The following is a 13676-nucleotide window of genomic DNA, read 5'->3' as shown; positions in this document are numbered from 1 at the left end:
CCACCATCCTGAGACTAGTTTTTATATTAATTTTTCCTATGGGTTGAGAATAAATGAATACCAAACCCATGTGAGGCACAGCACTTTGGTTTCAAATTCTCATGGATGACTCTTTACCCCATCCCGAACCTAAGCTGAGACAAATTTCCTTGTCATCTTCCAGTGCTGGGAAGATTTTTTATCTGGACCATCATTTCCCAAGGGTCTACCACCTCAGGAGTCCTGGCTTCATGCAGGGTCCTGTTTCCAGTTAACTTTCTGCCTGCAAGGCTCATTTTCTGTTCTTATCTGGATGTTAAAACAACCAGTTATTTAATAAGACCAGCCGTTGCCCCACTTCACCGCTACCACTTGCCCGACAGTCGCTGGATCAGCTCACAAGCTTATCACTCGGTTCTCAGTTTTCCCTTTGTTTTTGGCCCCCAGGAATTTCCTTTATTTTCTTGAAGGCATTATGGTGCTTTTAAAGTAATGTTTATTATAAATATTTTAGTCAGCATTTCTAGGTATTTTTTTATAATATCTTTTTTTTTTTAATTTTATTTTTGGCTGCATTGGGTCTTCCTTGCTGCGCGCGGGCTTTCTCTAGTTGCGGCGAGCAGGGGCTACTCTTCCTTGCAGTGCTCAGGCTTCTCATTGCAGTGGCTTCTCTCGTTGCAGAGCACGGGCTCTAGGCGTGCGGACTCAGTAGTTGTGGCGCACGGGCTTAGTTGCTCTGCGGCATGTGGGATCTTCCCGGACCAGGGATCGAACCTGTGTCCCCTGCATTGGCAGGTGGATTCTCAACCACTGCACCACCAGGGAATAGGTTTTTCTTTTTAATATTTATTTGGCTGAACCGGGTCTTAGTGGCGGCATGCGGGATCTTTTAGTTGCGGCACGTGGGATCTAGCTCCCTGACCACAGATCGAACCCGGGCCCCCTGCATTGGGAACGCAGGGTCTTAACCACTGGACCACCAGGGAAGTCCCATTTCTAGGTATTTGTAGGGGAAGGCTTTCAGGTTATCTAACCTCCTGTTGCTAGAAATAGAAGTTAAACAATTTTTTCCTAATCGTAATCAGCACTATCATGGTGATACTAGAGGACAAGTCTGAATTTTTTTTTTTTTTTTTTTTTTGTGAACAGTGAGCAGCACTGCCCTACTATGCAAGTTTTGGACAATAAAGATTCTTCCCCTTCTTCCTTGTCTCCCCAAGAAACATCCAGAGAACATTCTAAAGGCCGATCTGCCTGTGTCCACTTCAGCCCCAGCGAAGGCAGTGATGGAAACAGGCGTCCAGGAGCCTCCTCTGTCGAGAAGTCCAGAGGTGAGACAGTTGGCGAGCAGCAGTGTGACAAGGGGAAAGGCTCCTTGAAGCAGCCCTCCTGTGTCAGGGGGTCTGGGCCTGCTGAGGAAGGAGAGGACCCCAGCTGGGCAGCTGCAAGCCTTCCACAGCAGGACGGCCACTGGAAGCCCAGCCGGCGGCAGGATGCAGCACCCAAGGCCAAATGTGCCTCCCAGAAAAGGCGCAGCCAGGAGCTCAGAGGAGGGAGGCGCTCCCCGGCTGGATCCAGCCGGCCTGGCAGTGCCAAGGGGGAGGCCGTCCGTGCTGGGCAGAGTCCTCTCCACCACCGGACGCCGAGAAACACAGTGACGCAGGACAAGCTCGCAGGAGGGACCTACTCAGATTTGCCATCGAGCACAGAGGTGTTGAGGTCAGGAGTCAGGAAGCTGGGTACATCCGCCCTGTCGGAGGACACTCAGCTATCTAAGGAGACTGATGCAGCACCTGGTCCCCTCTCTGGGCAGAGTGTGAATATTGACCTTCTCCCCGTAGAGCTGCGGCTGCAGATAATCCAGAGAGAAAGAAGCAGGAAGGAGCTGTTTCGCAAAAAGAACAAGGCAGCAGCGGTCATCCAGCGGGCCTGGAGAAGGTAGGAAGATGGGATGCCACAGCATCTTTGGCTCTGTGGCTGTCCTAATCCCCCTGATGTGATACCCCCTGTGCTCTGTGATACTTTCTAGTGAATTCCATGTGCTGGCATGACAAGGCCAATTTTATTGAGCCTACCCATGAGAGTCACACATGTGTAGATCTTAGTAATTTATATTGGGTAAGCTATTTGGAAGGTGTTTTTACCCAGAAAGATAGGAGAGTACCCAGGATAGCCTGGTGTAAATGAAAAACCATGAAGCCTAAGTTTCAGGTGAAGCTCTAAGAGGTTATCTGACCTTGAGCAAATCACTCAGCATCCCTGACCCTCAGTTTTCTCCTCTGTAAAATGGGATTTAACAATTGCTGCACCCGTCCTGTTCATGTGACAGGTTGCTAGAATGAGATAACGTGTGCTTTGTAAATTCTAAAGCACTACACATGTAAGATATTTTATTTTCCTTCTTTACTACCCAGGAATTAGATACAGTGGATTAAGTGACTGAAATTTATCACAAAAACCTGTGTGAGCCTCGACCAAGCTCAGAATGTGGGGTAGGAGCTGGGAGTGGTGGTGGAGGCTTACTGAAACACTGAGGTGAACACCACCAGGGGGTAATTCTGGGAGGACTGGAAGAGTGCTTTGCTGCAAGTTTTCACATGTCTCACGATCTCCTTCACACTGCAGGCCCCACGAGGGCCTCCATCCAGATTAGGCCTTTCAGTGATGACCACGCCCAGGGGAGGGCCGGACCGTCGGCCCCAGGTGGGGGTCATGTGGTCTCCATCAGATCACTGCGAGCGCAGGTGTGCCCCTGTCAGGAGATAAAAGGGCCGAAGAGACCCTGCTGTTGGCAGAGGGAGAGGTGAGCGGCTTGTGAGGCCTAGGGAGAGGCCTCAGGGACTGTCATGCCAAAGTCTCCTAACCCAGAGCCAGGCAACCTGCACGGCCTTCGCTATAGTGCGTCCTCACGTCTGTTCAGGCTCGTGGCTGTTTACAAAGTCGTCTCATGCCTGACCCCTTTGCTCTCCCAACCATGCCAGGAAGCCGTCACGATAGGGATTAGCGTCCCTGTTTTTCAGACAAGCAATGGTCTCAGGAAAAAAGACTTGTCCTGATGGTCAGACCCAGCACTTGAAGTTCTGTCTGACTTGAGTCCAGGGGCCTTTCCCTTACATTCTCAGTAAAGGTAGTGTCTGCTGTGGTCAAAATAATGGAGGCGGAGGCCGACCTCGCACTCTGCACCTCAGGACAGGCTGGAGGACAGGCTGCCTGGATGGTCTCACATGCATCAAGGTAATGTTGTTATGGGGGACGTTGTTGTTAGCACTGTTATTAATACTAGTAGTTGCATTCATCAGGCACTTGGGCCAGACACTGTTCTAAGTAGTTTTACATGTATTAACTCATCTAAACCCTCACAGTCACCCTGTGAGGGATACTGGGATCACTGTTCTCCCCATTCCACAAATGAGGAAACTGAAGGACAGATGGGTTCATCACCCTCAGGCTACAGAGCTAGTGCGTGCCAGTGCTGGCCTGCAGCTGAGACCGTCGGCCTCTGAAGCCACAGATGGGAAGGGTCCCTGCTCCCCCTCCTTGGGGCGTTCCGCCAGGACATGCACTGGCTACCATCCCAGAGGAACTTTTTGTGAAGTATTTCAGCCGCCACCTGGGGCGCACACAAGCCCGCGAGGTTTGCCACGTCAGGCCCCACAGCTGCTCCCCAGCTGCAGCGCCTCCCCATCACACTGTCCTTTGACTCCTTTGAAGAGTCGGCAGCTGACAGGTCCTGTCAGTAAGTGTCCATAGCAGCAGATGAGCCTTCAGCCATTCCCCCCAAGAACAGTGGGCTCACAGTCTGCGCACCATCTGGGGAGGCAGTTACACAGGCCCCCTCTGGCTGCACCACTGTGCAATTCCGAGTCCCGGGACGTCGACTCCCAAAGGGCTTCTGGGACGCTGCACACCGTGGCAAGTCCCGTGTCTGGTGACAGTAAAAACCCTTTTATTGATTCCGCTATGGCCATATATGCCTTCCATTTGAAGCACAGGAGCCCTAAGTGCTGTCCGGGGACAGCGTGTGGTGTCCGACAGCAAACCTCAGGGGCACCGAGGGCTGGGGTAGGGAGCGGGGCTTGGCACACGACCGCCCATAAATGCAGGCCGCCGTCATAGGAGACGTGCCCGGGGGCGGCGGGGAGGCAGGCTGACTGGAAAACGCACAGGATGGGGTGAGCAGTTTGAACCTGGGGCCCAGAGAAAATGAAGCTTTGTCTAAGCGTCTGAGTTTTATTACCAGTCAAGACTTGACTATTTTAAAGGTTGAAACTGGATACGATACTGGACAAGCTAGGCTGGGCTGGAAAGTTGCTGTGGTGAAGAGGAGTTGCTGTGTAAGGCACTTCCCATCGGGTCCTCTCCAGCATGTTCTGAGGTGAATAAACAAGGTTAGGCTAGACCATAACAAGCGCCCTGCGCCCCGGGCTGAAAGGGATGATTGGGTGTGCTCGGATTCTCAGCAAACCAGGCGTGCACGTTCTCCCTGGGAAGGGGAGAATAGAGGCTGTGACTGACCACTAGGACCATGAGACACAGCCTCGGTCTCCATCCCAGAGTCGATGAGGTGGCAGCTATGCCCCCCGAAAGCCGGAGCTGTTAGAGCTTCAGCCAACACCCAGGCTTCCCGACAAGTCCTCTGCCGACAGAGCGGGGGTGTGGAAGAACTGACTGCAGAGCGGTATTGTCCTGTTAACTCTCATTTCTCTCTACACTTGGCTTTTTGGAAATGTGGTACATGTTCGAGTAAAGGGGTGCCATGGTTTGTCACGCGCCAGGAAAAGAAAGGAAGAATTATGTAGTTCGACTGAAATCAGCCTTTCGAGCAGGAGGGAGGGGCTGCACCAAGCACTGCAAGGAGCTTCGAGCATTTGGGAAGAAGGTTATGTCCCGGTTGGTGTGTCGTAAGATCAGGCACAGGGCCTGCTGCTCTCTGCAGCACCCTGTAGGCTCACCAGGAGTAGTTAATCAGCTATGCATAATGAACACTGGTGCAGCTTTCCTTAGGAGGCTCCGAAACATCTGTGCTCAATAAGAGGTTTGGGAGTGCACGTGGGATAAACACCATCAGAAAAGCACTAGAGGTAAATATAGCCATCATCCTGGTGCCCCTCCCCTCTCTCCCGCCCCAGGCTCTGCCCTCCAACACATTGATCTTAGTAAAATTCAGCTCTTACACTTGCCACTATTCTTAAAAACCCCTGATCATCCCCACCAAGTCCTTAGCAGTGTTTGGCTGTTGGACCAGACAGCACTGATTTTGAATGTTGGCCTCTCCTAGCTCTAGCTGTTTGCCTTTTCCCCCCGATTTTTACTGTGATATAATTGACATATGGCACTGTATAAGTTTAAGGTGTACAGCATAATGATTTGATTTACATATATTGTGAAATGATGACCACAATAAGTTTAGTTAACATCCGTCATCTCACACAGATAAAAAGAAAAAGGTTTTCTTCCTTGTGATGAGAACTCTTAAGATTTACTCTTTAACAGCTTTCATATATACCATAAAGCAGTGTTAGCTACAGTCATCATGTTGTACATTACATCCCCGGTACTTACTTGTCTTATAACTGGAAATTTGTACCTTTTGATCACTTTCATCCAATTCCCCTCCTCTAATAACCACAAATCTGATTTCTTTTTCTATGAGTTTGGTTTTTTGTTTTTGTTTTTGAAGATTTCACGTGTAAGTGAAATAATACAGTAGTTGTCTTTCTCTGACTTATTTCACTTAGCATAATGCCCTCAAGGTCCATCCATGTTGTTGCAAATGGCAGGATTTCCTTCTTATTTTAGGCTGAATAATATTCTACTGTGTGTATATATAATATATATAATATTCTAATGTGTGTGTGTGTATATATATATATATATTCCACAACTTCTTTATTTGTTCATCCATCAATGGACACTTAGGTTGTTTCCATGTCCTGGCTATTGTAAATAATACTATTATGAACATAGGGGTGCAGATGTCTCTTCATTTCCTTCAGATATATACCCTGTAGTGGGATTTCTGGATCATATGGTAGTTCTATTTTTAATTTTTTTAGGAACCTCCATACTGTTTTCCATAGTGGCTGCACCAATTTACATTCTCACTAACAGTGCAGGAGGGTCCCGTTTTCTCCACATTCTCACCAGCACTTTTCTCTTGTCTTTTTGATGACAGACAACTGTTCTAACGGATGTGAGGTGATATCTCATTGTGGTTTTTTTTTTTATAGATTTATTTATTTTTATTTTTGGCTGCGTTGGGTCTTCATTGCTGTGCGTGGGCTTTCTCTAGTTGCAGCGAGCAAGGGCTACTCTTCGTTGTGGTGCGCGGGCTTCTCAGTGTTGTGGCTTCTCTTGTGGAGCCCGGGCTCTAGGCACACGGGCTTCAGAAGCTGTGGTGTACGGGCTCAGTAGTTGTGGCTCGCAGGCTCTAGAGTGCAGGCTCAGTAGTTGTGGCACATGGGCTTAGTTGCTCCACAGCATGTGGGATCTTCCCGGACCAGGGATCAAACCTGTGTCCCCTGCATTGGCAAGCAGATTCTTAACCACTGTGCCACCAGGGAAGTCCCTCTCACTGTGATTTTGATTTGTATTTCCTTGACGATTAGTGATGTTGAACACCTTTTTATATACCTGTTGGCCATTTGTATATCTTGGGAAAATTTCTGTTCAGGTTCTTTGCCCATTGGATTATTATTATTATTATTATTATTATTATTATTATTATTATTATTATTATTATTATTTGCTATCTAGTTGTACGACTTCTTTATATACTTTGGATATTAACCTCTTATATACATGGTTTGCAAATATTTTTTTTCCATTCGTAGGTGGCCTTTTTATTCTGTTGATCATTTCTTTTGCTGTGCAGAAGTTTTTTAGTTTGATGTAGTCCCACTTATTTTTTATTTTGTTGCTTATGCTTTAAGTGTTGTATCTAGGAAATCACTGCAAAGACCCACGTTAAGGAACTTTTTCCTGTTTTCTTCAAGGAGTTTTGTGGTTTCTGGTCTTTTATTTAAGTCTTTAATCCACTTTGAGTTAATTTCTGCAAGCAGTGTAAAATAGGGTTCTAGTTTCATTCTTTCACGTGTGAATATTTAATTTTCCCAGCACCATTTACTGAAGAGACTGTCTTTTCTCCATTGAGTATTCTTGGCTCCCTTGTCAAATATTAGTTGACTATTTATATATGGGTTTATTTCTGGGCTCTAAATTCTGTTCTGTTGGTCTATGTGTCTATTTTTATTCTATTTATACTGTTTTGATTACTATAGTTTTATAGTGTAGCTTGAAATCAGGAAGTGTGATGCTTTATTCTTTCTCAGGATTGCTTTGGCTATTCAAGGTCTTTTGTGTTTCTATATAAATTTTGGTATTGTTTGTTCTACTTCTGTTTTTTTTTCCCCATATTTATTATTTATTTATTTATTTATTTATTTGGCTGTGCCAGGTCTTGGTTGCGGCACGCAGGATATTTAGTTGCAGCATGCGGGATCTTTAGTTGCGGCATGCGGTATCTTTTAGTTGCGGAATGCAAACTCTTAGTTGCAGCATGTGGGATCTAGTTCCCTGATCAGGGATCAAACCCGGGCCCCCTGCATTAGGAGCGTGGAGTCTTAAGCACTGGAACACCAGGGAAGTCCCTCTACTTCTGTTTTTTTTTTTTTTTAAGCCATTGGAATCTTGATAGGGATTGAATCTATAAATGGCTTTGGGTAGCATGGATATTTTAACAATATTAATTCTTCCAATCCATGAACACAGAATACCCTTCCATTTATTTGTATTTTCTTCAGTTTCTTTCATCAATGTCTTATAGTTTTCAGGGTAGAGATTTTTTCACCTCCTTGGTTAAACTTATTCCTAAGTATTTTATTGTTTTTGATGCTACTGTAAATGGAATTCTTTTTTAAATTTATTTTTCACATCACTCTTAATGTATAGAAACACTACTGATTTTGTGTATTAATTTTGTATCCTGCACCTGTACTGAAGTTGTTGATTAGATCTAACGGTTTTGTGAAGTCTTTAGGATTTTCTATATATAAAATCATGTCATCTGCAAATGAAGACAATTTTAATTCTTCGTTTCCCATTCTGATTCCTTTTTTGTTTTCTTGCTTGATTGCTCTGGCTAGGACTTCTAGTATTTTGTTGAAAAGGAGTGGTGAGTGTAGGCACCCTTGCCTTATTCCTGATCTTAGAGGAAACACTTTCAACCTTACCCCATTGAGTATGATGTTAGCTGTGGGCTTGTCATATATGACTTTTATTATGTTGAGGTATGTTCCTTCTATACTGAATTTGTTACGGGTTTTTATCATGAACAGATGTTGGATTTTGTCAAATGCTTTTTGTGTCTTTTGAGATGATCATATGATTTCTTTCATTCTATTAATATGATGTATCACATCGATTCATCTGCATATGTTGAAACATCCTTGCATTCCAGGAATAAATCCTGCTTGACCATGGGGAATGATCCTTTTAATGTGCTGCTGAATTTGGTTTGCTAGTATTTTATTGAGAAATTTTGCATCTGTATTCATCAGGGATATTGGCCTATACTTTTCTTGTATTGGAATTTTTTTCTAGCTTTGGTGTCAGGGTAATGTGGGCTCATGAAGTGAGTTTGGGGGTGTTCCCTCCTCTTCAAATGTTTTGAAGAATTTGAAGGATTGGAATTCTTCTTTAAATGTTTAGTAAAATTCATCAGTGAAGCCATCTGGTCCTGGACTTTTCTTCATTAGGAGATTTTTGATTACAAATTCAATCTTCTTACTCTTTATTGGTCTATACAGATTTTTTATTTCTTCCTGATTCAGTCATGGTAGGTTGGTTGTTTCTAAGAATTTCTCCATTTCTTTTAGGTTGTCTAGTTTGTTGGTATATAGTTGTTTACAGTAGCCTCTTATGATCCGTTGTATTTCTGTGGTATCAGTTGCAGTGTTTCCTTTTCCATTTATGATTTTGTTGCTTTGAATCCTTTTTTTCCTTTCTTGGTTTGTAGAGCTAATTGTCAATTTGGTTTACCTTTTCAAAGAACCAACTTAGCTTTTTAAATCTTTTCTATTGTTTTCCTGTTCTCTATGTCATTTATTTCTGCTCTAATCTTTATTATTTCCTTCCTTCTAACTCTGGGCTCAGTTTGTTCTTGTTCTAGTTCCTCAAGGCATACAGTTAGATTGTTTATTTGAGATCTTTCTTATTTCTTAATGTAGGCATTTATTACTATGAACTTCCCTCTTAAAATTACATTTGCTGCATCTCATAAGTTTTGGTATGTAGAGTTTCTATTTGCAATTTGTCTCAAGATACCTTTTAAATTTCCCTTTCAGTTTCTTCTTTGATCCATTGGTTGTTCAGGAGAGTGTATAATTTCCATGTATTTATGAGTTTTCCAATTTCCCTCCTATTATTCATTTCTAATTTCATACCATTACGATCAGAGAAGATATTTGGTATGATTTCAGTCTTCTTGAATTTGCTAAGACTTGTTTTGTGGCCTAACACATGATTTATCCTAGAAAATGTTCCATGTGCACTTGAAGAATGTTTTTTCTGATTGTTGGATAACTATTCTCTATATGTCTGTTATGTCCATTTGGTCTATAGTGTTCAAATCCACTGTTTCCTCTTTGACTCTTTGAGTGATTTATCCATTGTTGAGTGTAGGGTATTAAAGTCCCTAGCTATCACTGTATTGCTGTTTATTTCTTCTGTTAGCTCTGGTAGTTTTGTATATTTAGGTGCTCTGATGTTGGGTGCATAAATATTTACAATTGTTATATCTTCCGGATGGATTGACCCTTTATCATTATGTAATGACCTTCTTTGTTTCTTTATAACATTTTTAAAGTCTGTTTTGTCTGATATAATTATAGTTACCCCTGCTTTCTTTTTTTGTTTTTGGGTGTGTTTTTTGGCTACCATTTGCTTGAAATATCCTCATTTCTTCACTGTGTGTGTGGGTGTTTAAAGCTAAAATGAGTCTCTTGTAGATAATGTATCATTGGATCTTGTTTTTTTTTTTTTTTAATCCATTCAGCCATTCTGTCTTGATTGGAGGAATTAATCCATTTATGTTTAAAGTAATTATTGGTAGGTAAGGACTTACTATTGCAATTTGTTAATTGTCTTCTGGCTGTTTTGTTGATACCTTGTTCCTCATTTCTTATCCTGCTATCTTTTCTGTGTGTTTTGATGCCTTTTGGTATCAGTCTGCTTTGACTTCTTTATCATGTACTTTGGTGTAATTAGTATGGGTTTTTCCCTTGTGGTTACCATGAAGCTTACATAAAGTATCTTAAAATATCATAAAATATCTTAAAATAACACCCTATTTTAAACTGTTAACTTACCTTCAATAGCACTGCTAAATATTACACTTCTCCCTCTTCACATTTTAGGTTATTTATGTTACAGTTTACATAAATATTTTATATTGCACATCCAATAAAGCTTACTGTAGTTATGGTTATTTTTACTACTTTTTACTTTTAAACTAGAGTTGTATGTTAATTATGCACCACCATTACCATATTACAGAATCTAACTTTGACTATATGTTTACCATTACCTGTGAGTTTTACATTGCCTTAAGATGATTAATGTCCTTTTACTTTACTCCCTTTAGCATTTTTTGTAAGGCAGGTGTGGTGGTGATGAACTCCCTCAGCTCTTGTTTGGGAAAGTATTTATCTCTCCTTAATTTCTGAAAGATAACCTTGTTGGGTATAGTATTCTTGGTTGACAGTCTTTTTCTTTCAATGTTTTGAACCTGTCGTCCCATTCTTCCCTGAAAAGTTCCTGACAAGAAGTCTGTTTATAGTCTTACGGGAGTTCACTTGTATGTAACTTCCCTTTTTTCTTACTGTTTGCAAAATTATTTTTGTCTTTGACTTTTGATAATTATAATGTGTCTCAGTGTAGCCCTACTCTGGTTCAACCTATTTGCGGTCCTTTGAGCCTCACGGGTTTGGATGTCTATTTCTCTTCTCAGGTTTGGGAAGTTTGCAGCCATTATTGCTTTAAATATACTTTCTGTCCCTTTCTCTTCTCCTTCTGGAATTCCCATAATGCAGATACTGTTTCTTTTAATTGTGTCCCATAAGTCCCATAGGCTTTTTTCACTTCTTTTTTTCTTTTTGCCTTCTCTGACTGGATAATTTCAAATGTCCTGTCTTCTAGGTCACTGATTCTTTCTTCTGCATGGTTAAGTGTGCCTTTGAAACTATTGATTTCTTCAGTTCAGTCATTGTATTTTTCAGCTCTAGGATTTGGCTTTTTTTTTTTTTTTTTTTGATAGTTTCTATTTCTTAGAACTTTTTCTCATTTTGTTCATGCATTGTTTGCCTAATTTTGTTTAGTGAACTATAAGATCACACAGACAACTAAACTTGTTTAAGAGAATTCTGAATTCTTTGTCTGACAATTCACAGATCTCCATTTCTGTAAGGTCAGTTTTCAGAGCTTTTTAAAGTTTCCTTTGGTGTCATGTTTACCTGTTTTGTTTTTTCTTTTTTTTGTATCCTTGATTCCTTATGTTGGCATCTGTGCATTTGAATAAGCAGGCTCCTCTTCCAGGTTTGCTTTGGCAGAGAGCAAACTGAACTCTTCAACAGTCAGCTCAGTTTGGGTTTCTGGATGTGTCTGCTGGTAATGTATTTGGGCAGGTGGGGCTTGCTGTCTCTTTTGGGGCAGGGCCACTGCCCAAGCTCTGAGGTTGTGGAGCAGTGGGTGGGAGGAGGAGGGTGCTGCCACTGCTGACTGCAAACAGTTGGACAGGACTGTTGGTTTGGTTCCCTGCTCAAGTGAGGCTACAGGATGGGCTCCGCAGTTGCCAGGGCTCTCTGATCAGGCTTACTTAGACAGCCGGGACTGGGCACTACACTCAGCAGTAGGCAGGGGTATGATTTAGTTTCCTTGCTCTGGTGGGACAGTAGGACAGGCCCAGGGCCTGCATAGCTCATTGTTCAGGGACCCAAATTGGGTAAAAGACTGTGCACTGAATTCCCTGGCCAGACACAGCCACCAGCTCTATTCTGGGGTGGGGGCGGGGAGCCACAGGCTGTGCTCTCTTCAAGTGCTACTGTAAGAAAGGCTGACGGACAGGCTACAAGGCTTCTTGTGTGCTCTGGTGAGCTTCCCTGGTTGGACAGGCTGAAGGCTGTATTCAGCAATGGCTGGAGCTATGAATTACTTTCCCTGCCCAGGCAGAGTGGGGGAAACTGGTTCCAAAGGTGGCGAGCCTCTTTGTTTGTGGTCTTGATTCAAACTGGCCTGCTCCCCAAGTTCCCTGGCTGAACAGTGCTATTGGCTTTGTTCTGTGGATGATCGGCTCTGCCTACCGTACACCCTTCTTGAGCACTGCTGGGCTACGCAGCTTCCAGGTGGTCTGGCCAACCTTCCTGGTCAGGTAGGGGCCAGGAGCTACACTCAGCCATGGGCTGGGCGATGACTCAGCTCCCCTGACACAGCTTCCACAATGTAGCCCAGCCTCCCATCCTCCTTCCCTTACCAAATACATAATGCTTCACACACATCTCACTTTAACATTCCTACACAAATGCATCTACCTCTGCTCGTGCCAGTTCTGCTACTTAAAATGCCCTTCCCTGCCTAGCAAGCTCCTACTCATCCCTTAAAACCCAGCACAAATATCAGCCATCTAGCTCTTTGCTCTCACATAGTACTTCTCATACCACATTTGTTTACACATTGGCCTGTCCCACTTTGAGGGCAAGGACCCATCTGATTGATTTCTAGTTCAGGAAGTACTGATGGACAAAGACAGAATTCAATATTCAACATACTGCCACTGAAATTAGGAATGGGAGCTTGACTGAATCTCCCAAGAGTTCAGCAACTACTATTCTTATAGCTCCTAGGAACTTTAAGGAACATTGGTTTTCTCAGTATTGTGATCTTAAGTCTCTCCCCTCCTCTCACCCCACCAGCTACCAGCTCAGGAAGCACCTGTCCCACCTTCTGCACATAAAGCAGGTTGGAACCAGAGATATGGACAGATGGAACCGAGAGTGCATGGCTTTGATCCTCCAGGTTTGGAGGAAGGAACTGGAACTGAAACCCCCAAAGACCATGGCAGTAAGCAGGACCACCAAGAGTCCACCCAAGGGCAGCTCAGGCACCAAGCCCACCAGGCACTCAGTGCTCAAGCAGATCTACGGTAACTGTCCTTCTGGGTACTTTGTAGTTTACAACAAGCACCCCCAGTGTGTGTCACATCAGAATTTGAAAACAGGAATTTAATTACATTGGGCAAACCTCCATTCAGGTAGGAACTTTATTAAACTTCCAGGCACCAACAGAATTCTCATCACATTTAGTGCCTCCCTTCCAGCAATTCCGGGTCAGAATTGGTTTCATGAGGTATCCTGGTATCTCAACCGAGAGAGCCTTACAGCCAAGAGATCGTCTGCTGGGCTTCATGACTGAAAGCCTCACCACAGCAACCACTCTAGGCTGCTGCCTGTTTTCCCTTAAATTCTCCATTTAGAGGACTCCAGGCCCAGGCAGACCCTGCCTGCCTCACACTGACCTTCGCTATGCTTAGATAGTACAGAGTTGCCTATCTGTGGGAATGCCCCAGATCCAAGCCCTACAGTACATACTTGTTTAGCAGATGAACTGCTGCATACTGAAACACTTTCAGCTCTGCAAAGTGCCCA

The 13676-nt window shown here is 43.6% G+C and overlaps 1 protein-coding gene across 4 annotated transcripts in view; it reads left to right on the top strand.

Annotated features, from left to right (window-relative positions):
• Positions 1-13676, top strand: part of INVS (inversin) — a 145029-nt gene that overhangs the window by 126873 nt on the left and 4480 nt on the right. For 2 of the 4 annotated variants that reach the window (XM_061200181.1, XM_061200180.1), the window contains 3 exons: positions 1200-1310; positions 1821-1917; positions 12945-13174. In XM_061200181.1, the coding sequence (XP_061056164.1) occupies positions 1200-1310; positions 1821-1917; positions 12945-13174 (438 nt within the window). Of the gene's footprint in view, positions 1-1199; positions 1918-12944; positions 13175-13676 lie in introns of all 4 variants that reach the window. The other 2 variants (XM_061200179.1, XM_061200178.1) reach the window with 1 other exon arrangement.

The sequence above is a fragment of the Eubalaena glacialis genome, chromosome 9, assembly GCF_028564815.1.
Source record: "Eubalaena glacialis isolate mEubGla1 chromosome 9, mEubGla1.1.hap2.+ XY, whole genome shotgun sequence".
Classification (NCBI taxonomy): Eukaryota; Metazoa; Chordata; class Mammalia; order Artiodactyla; family Balaenidae; genus Eubalaena; species Eubalaena glacialis.
This window is presented reverse-complemented; position numbering and strand designations above follow the sequence as displayed.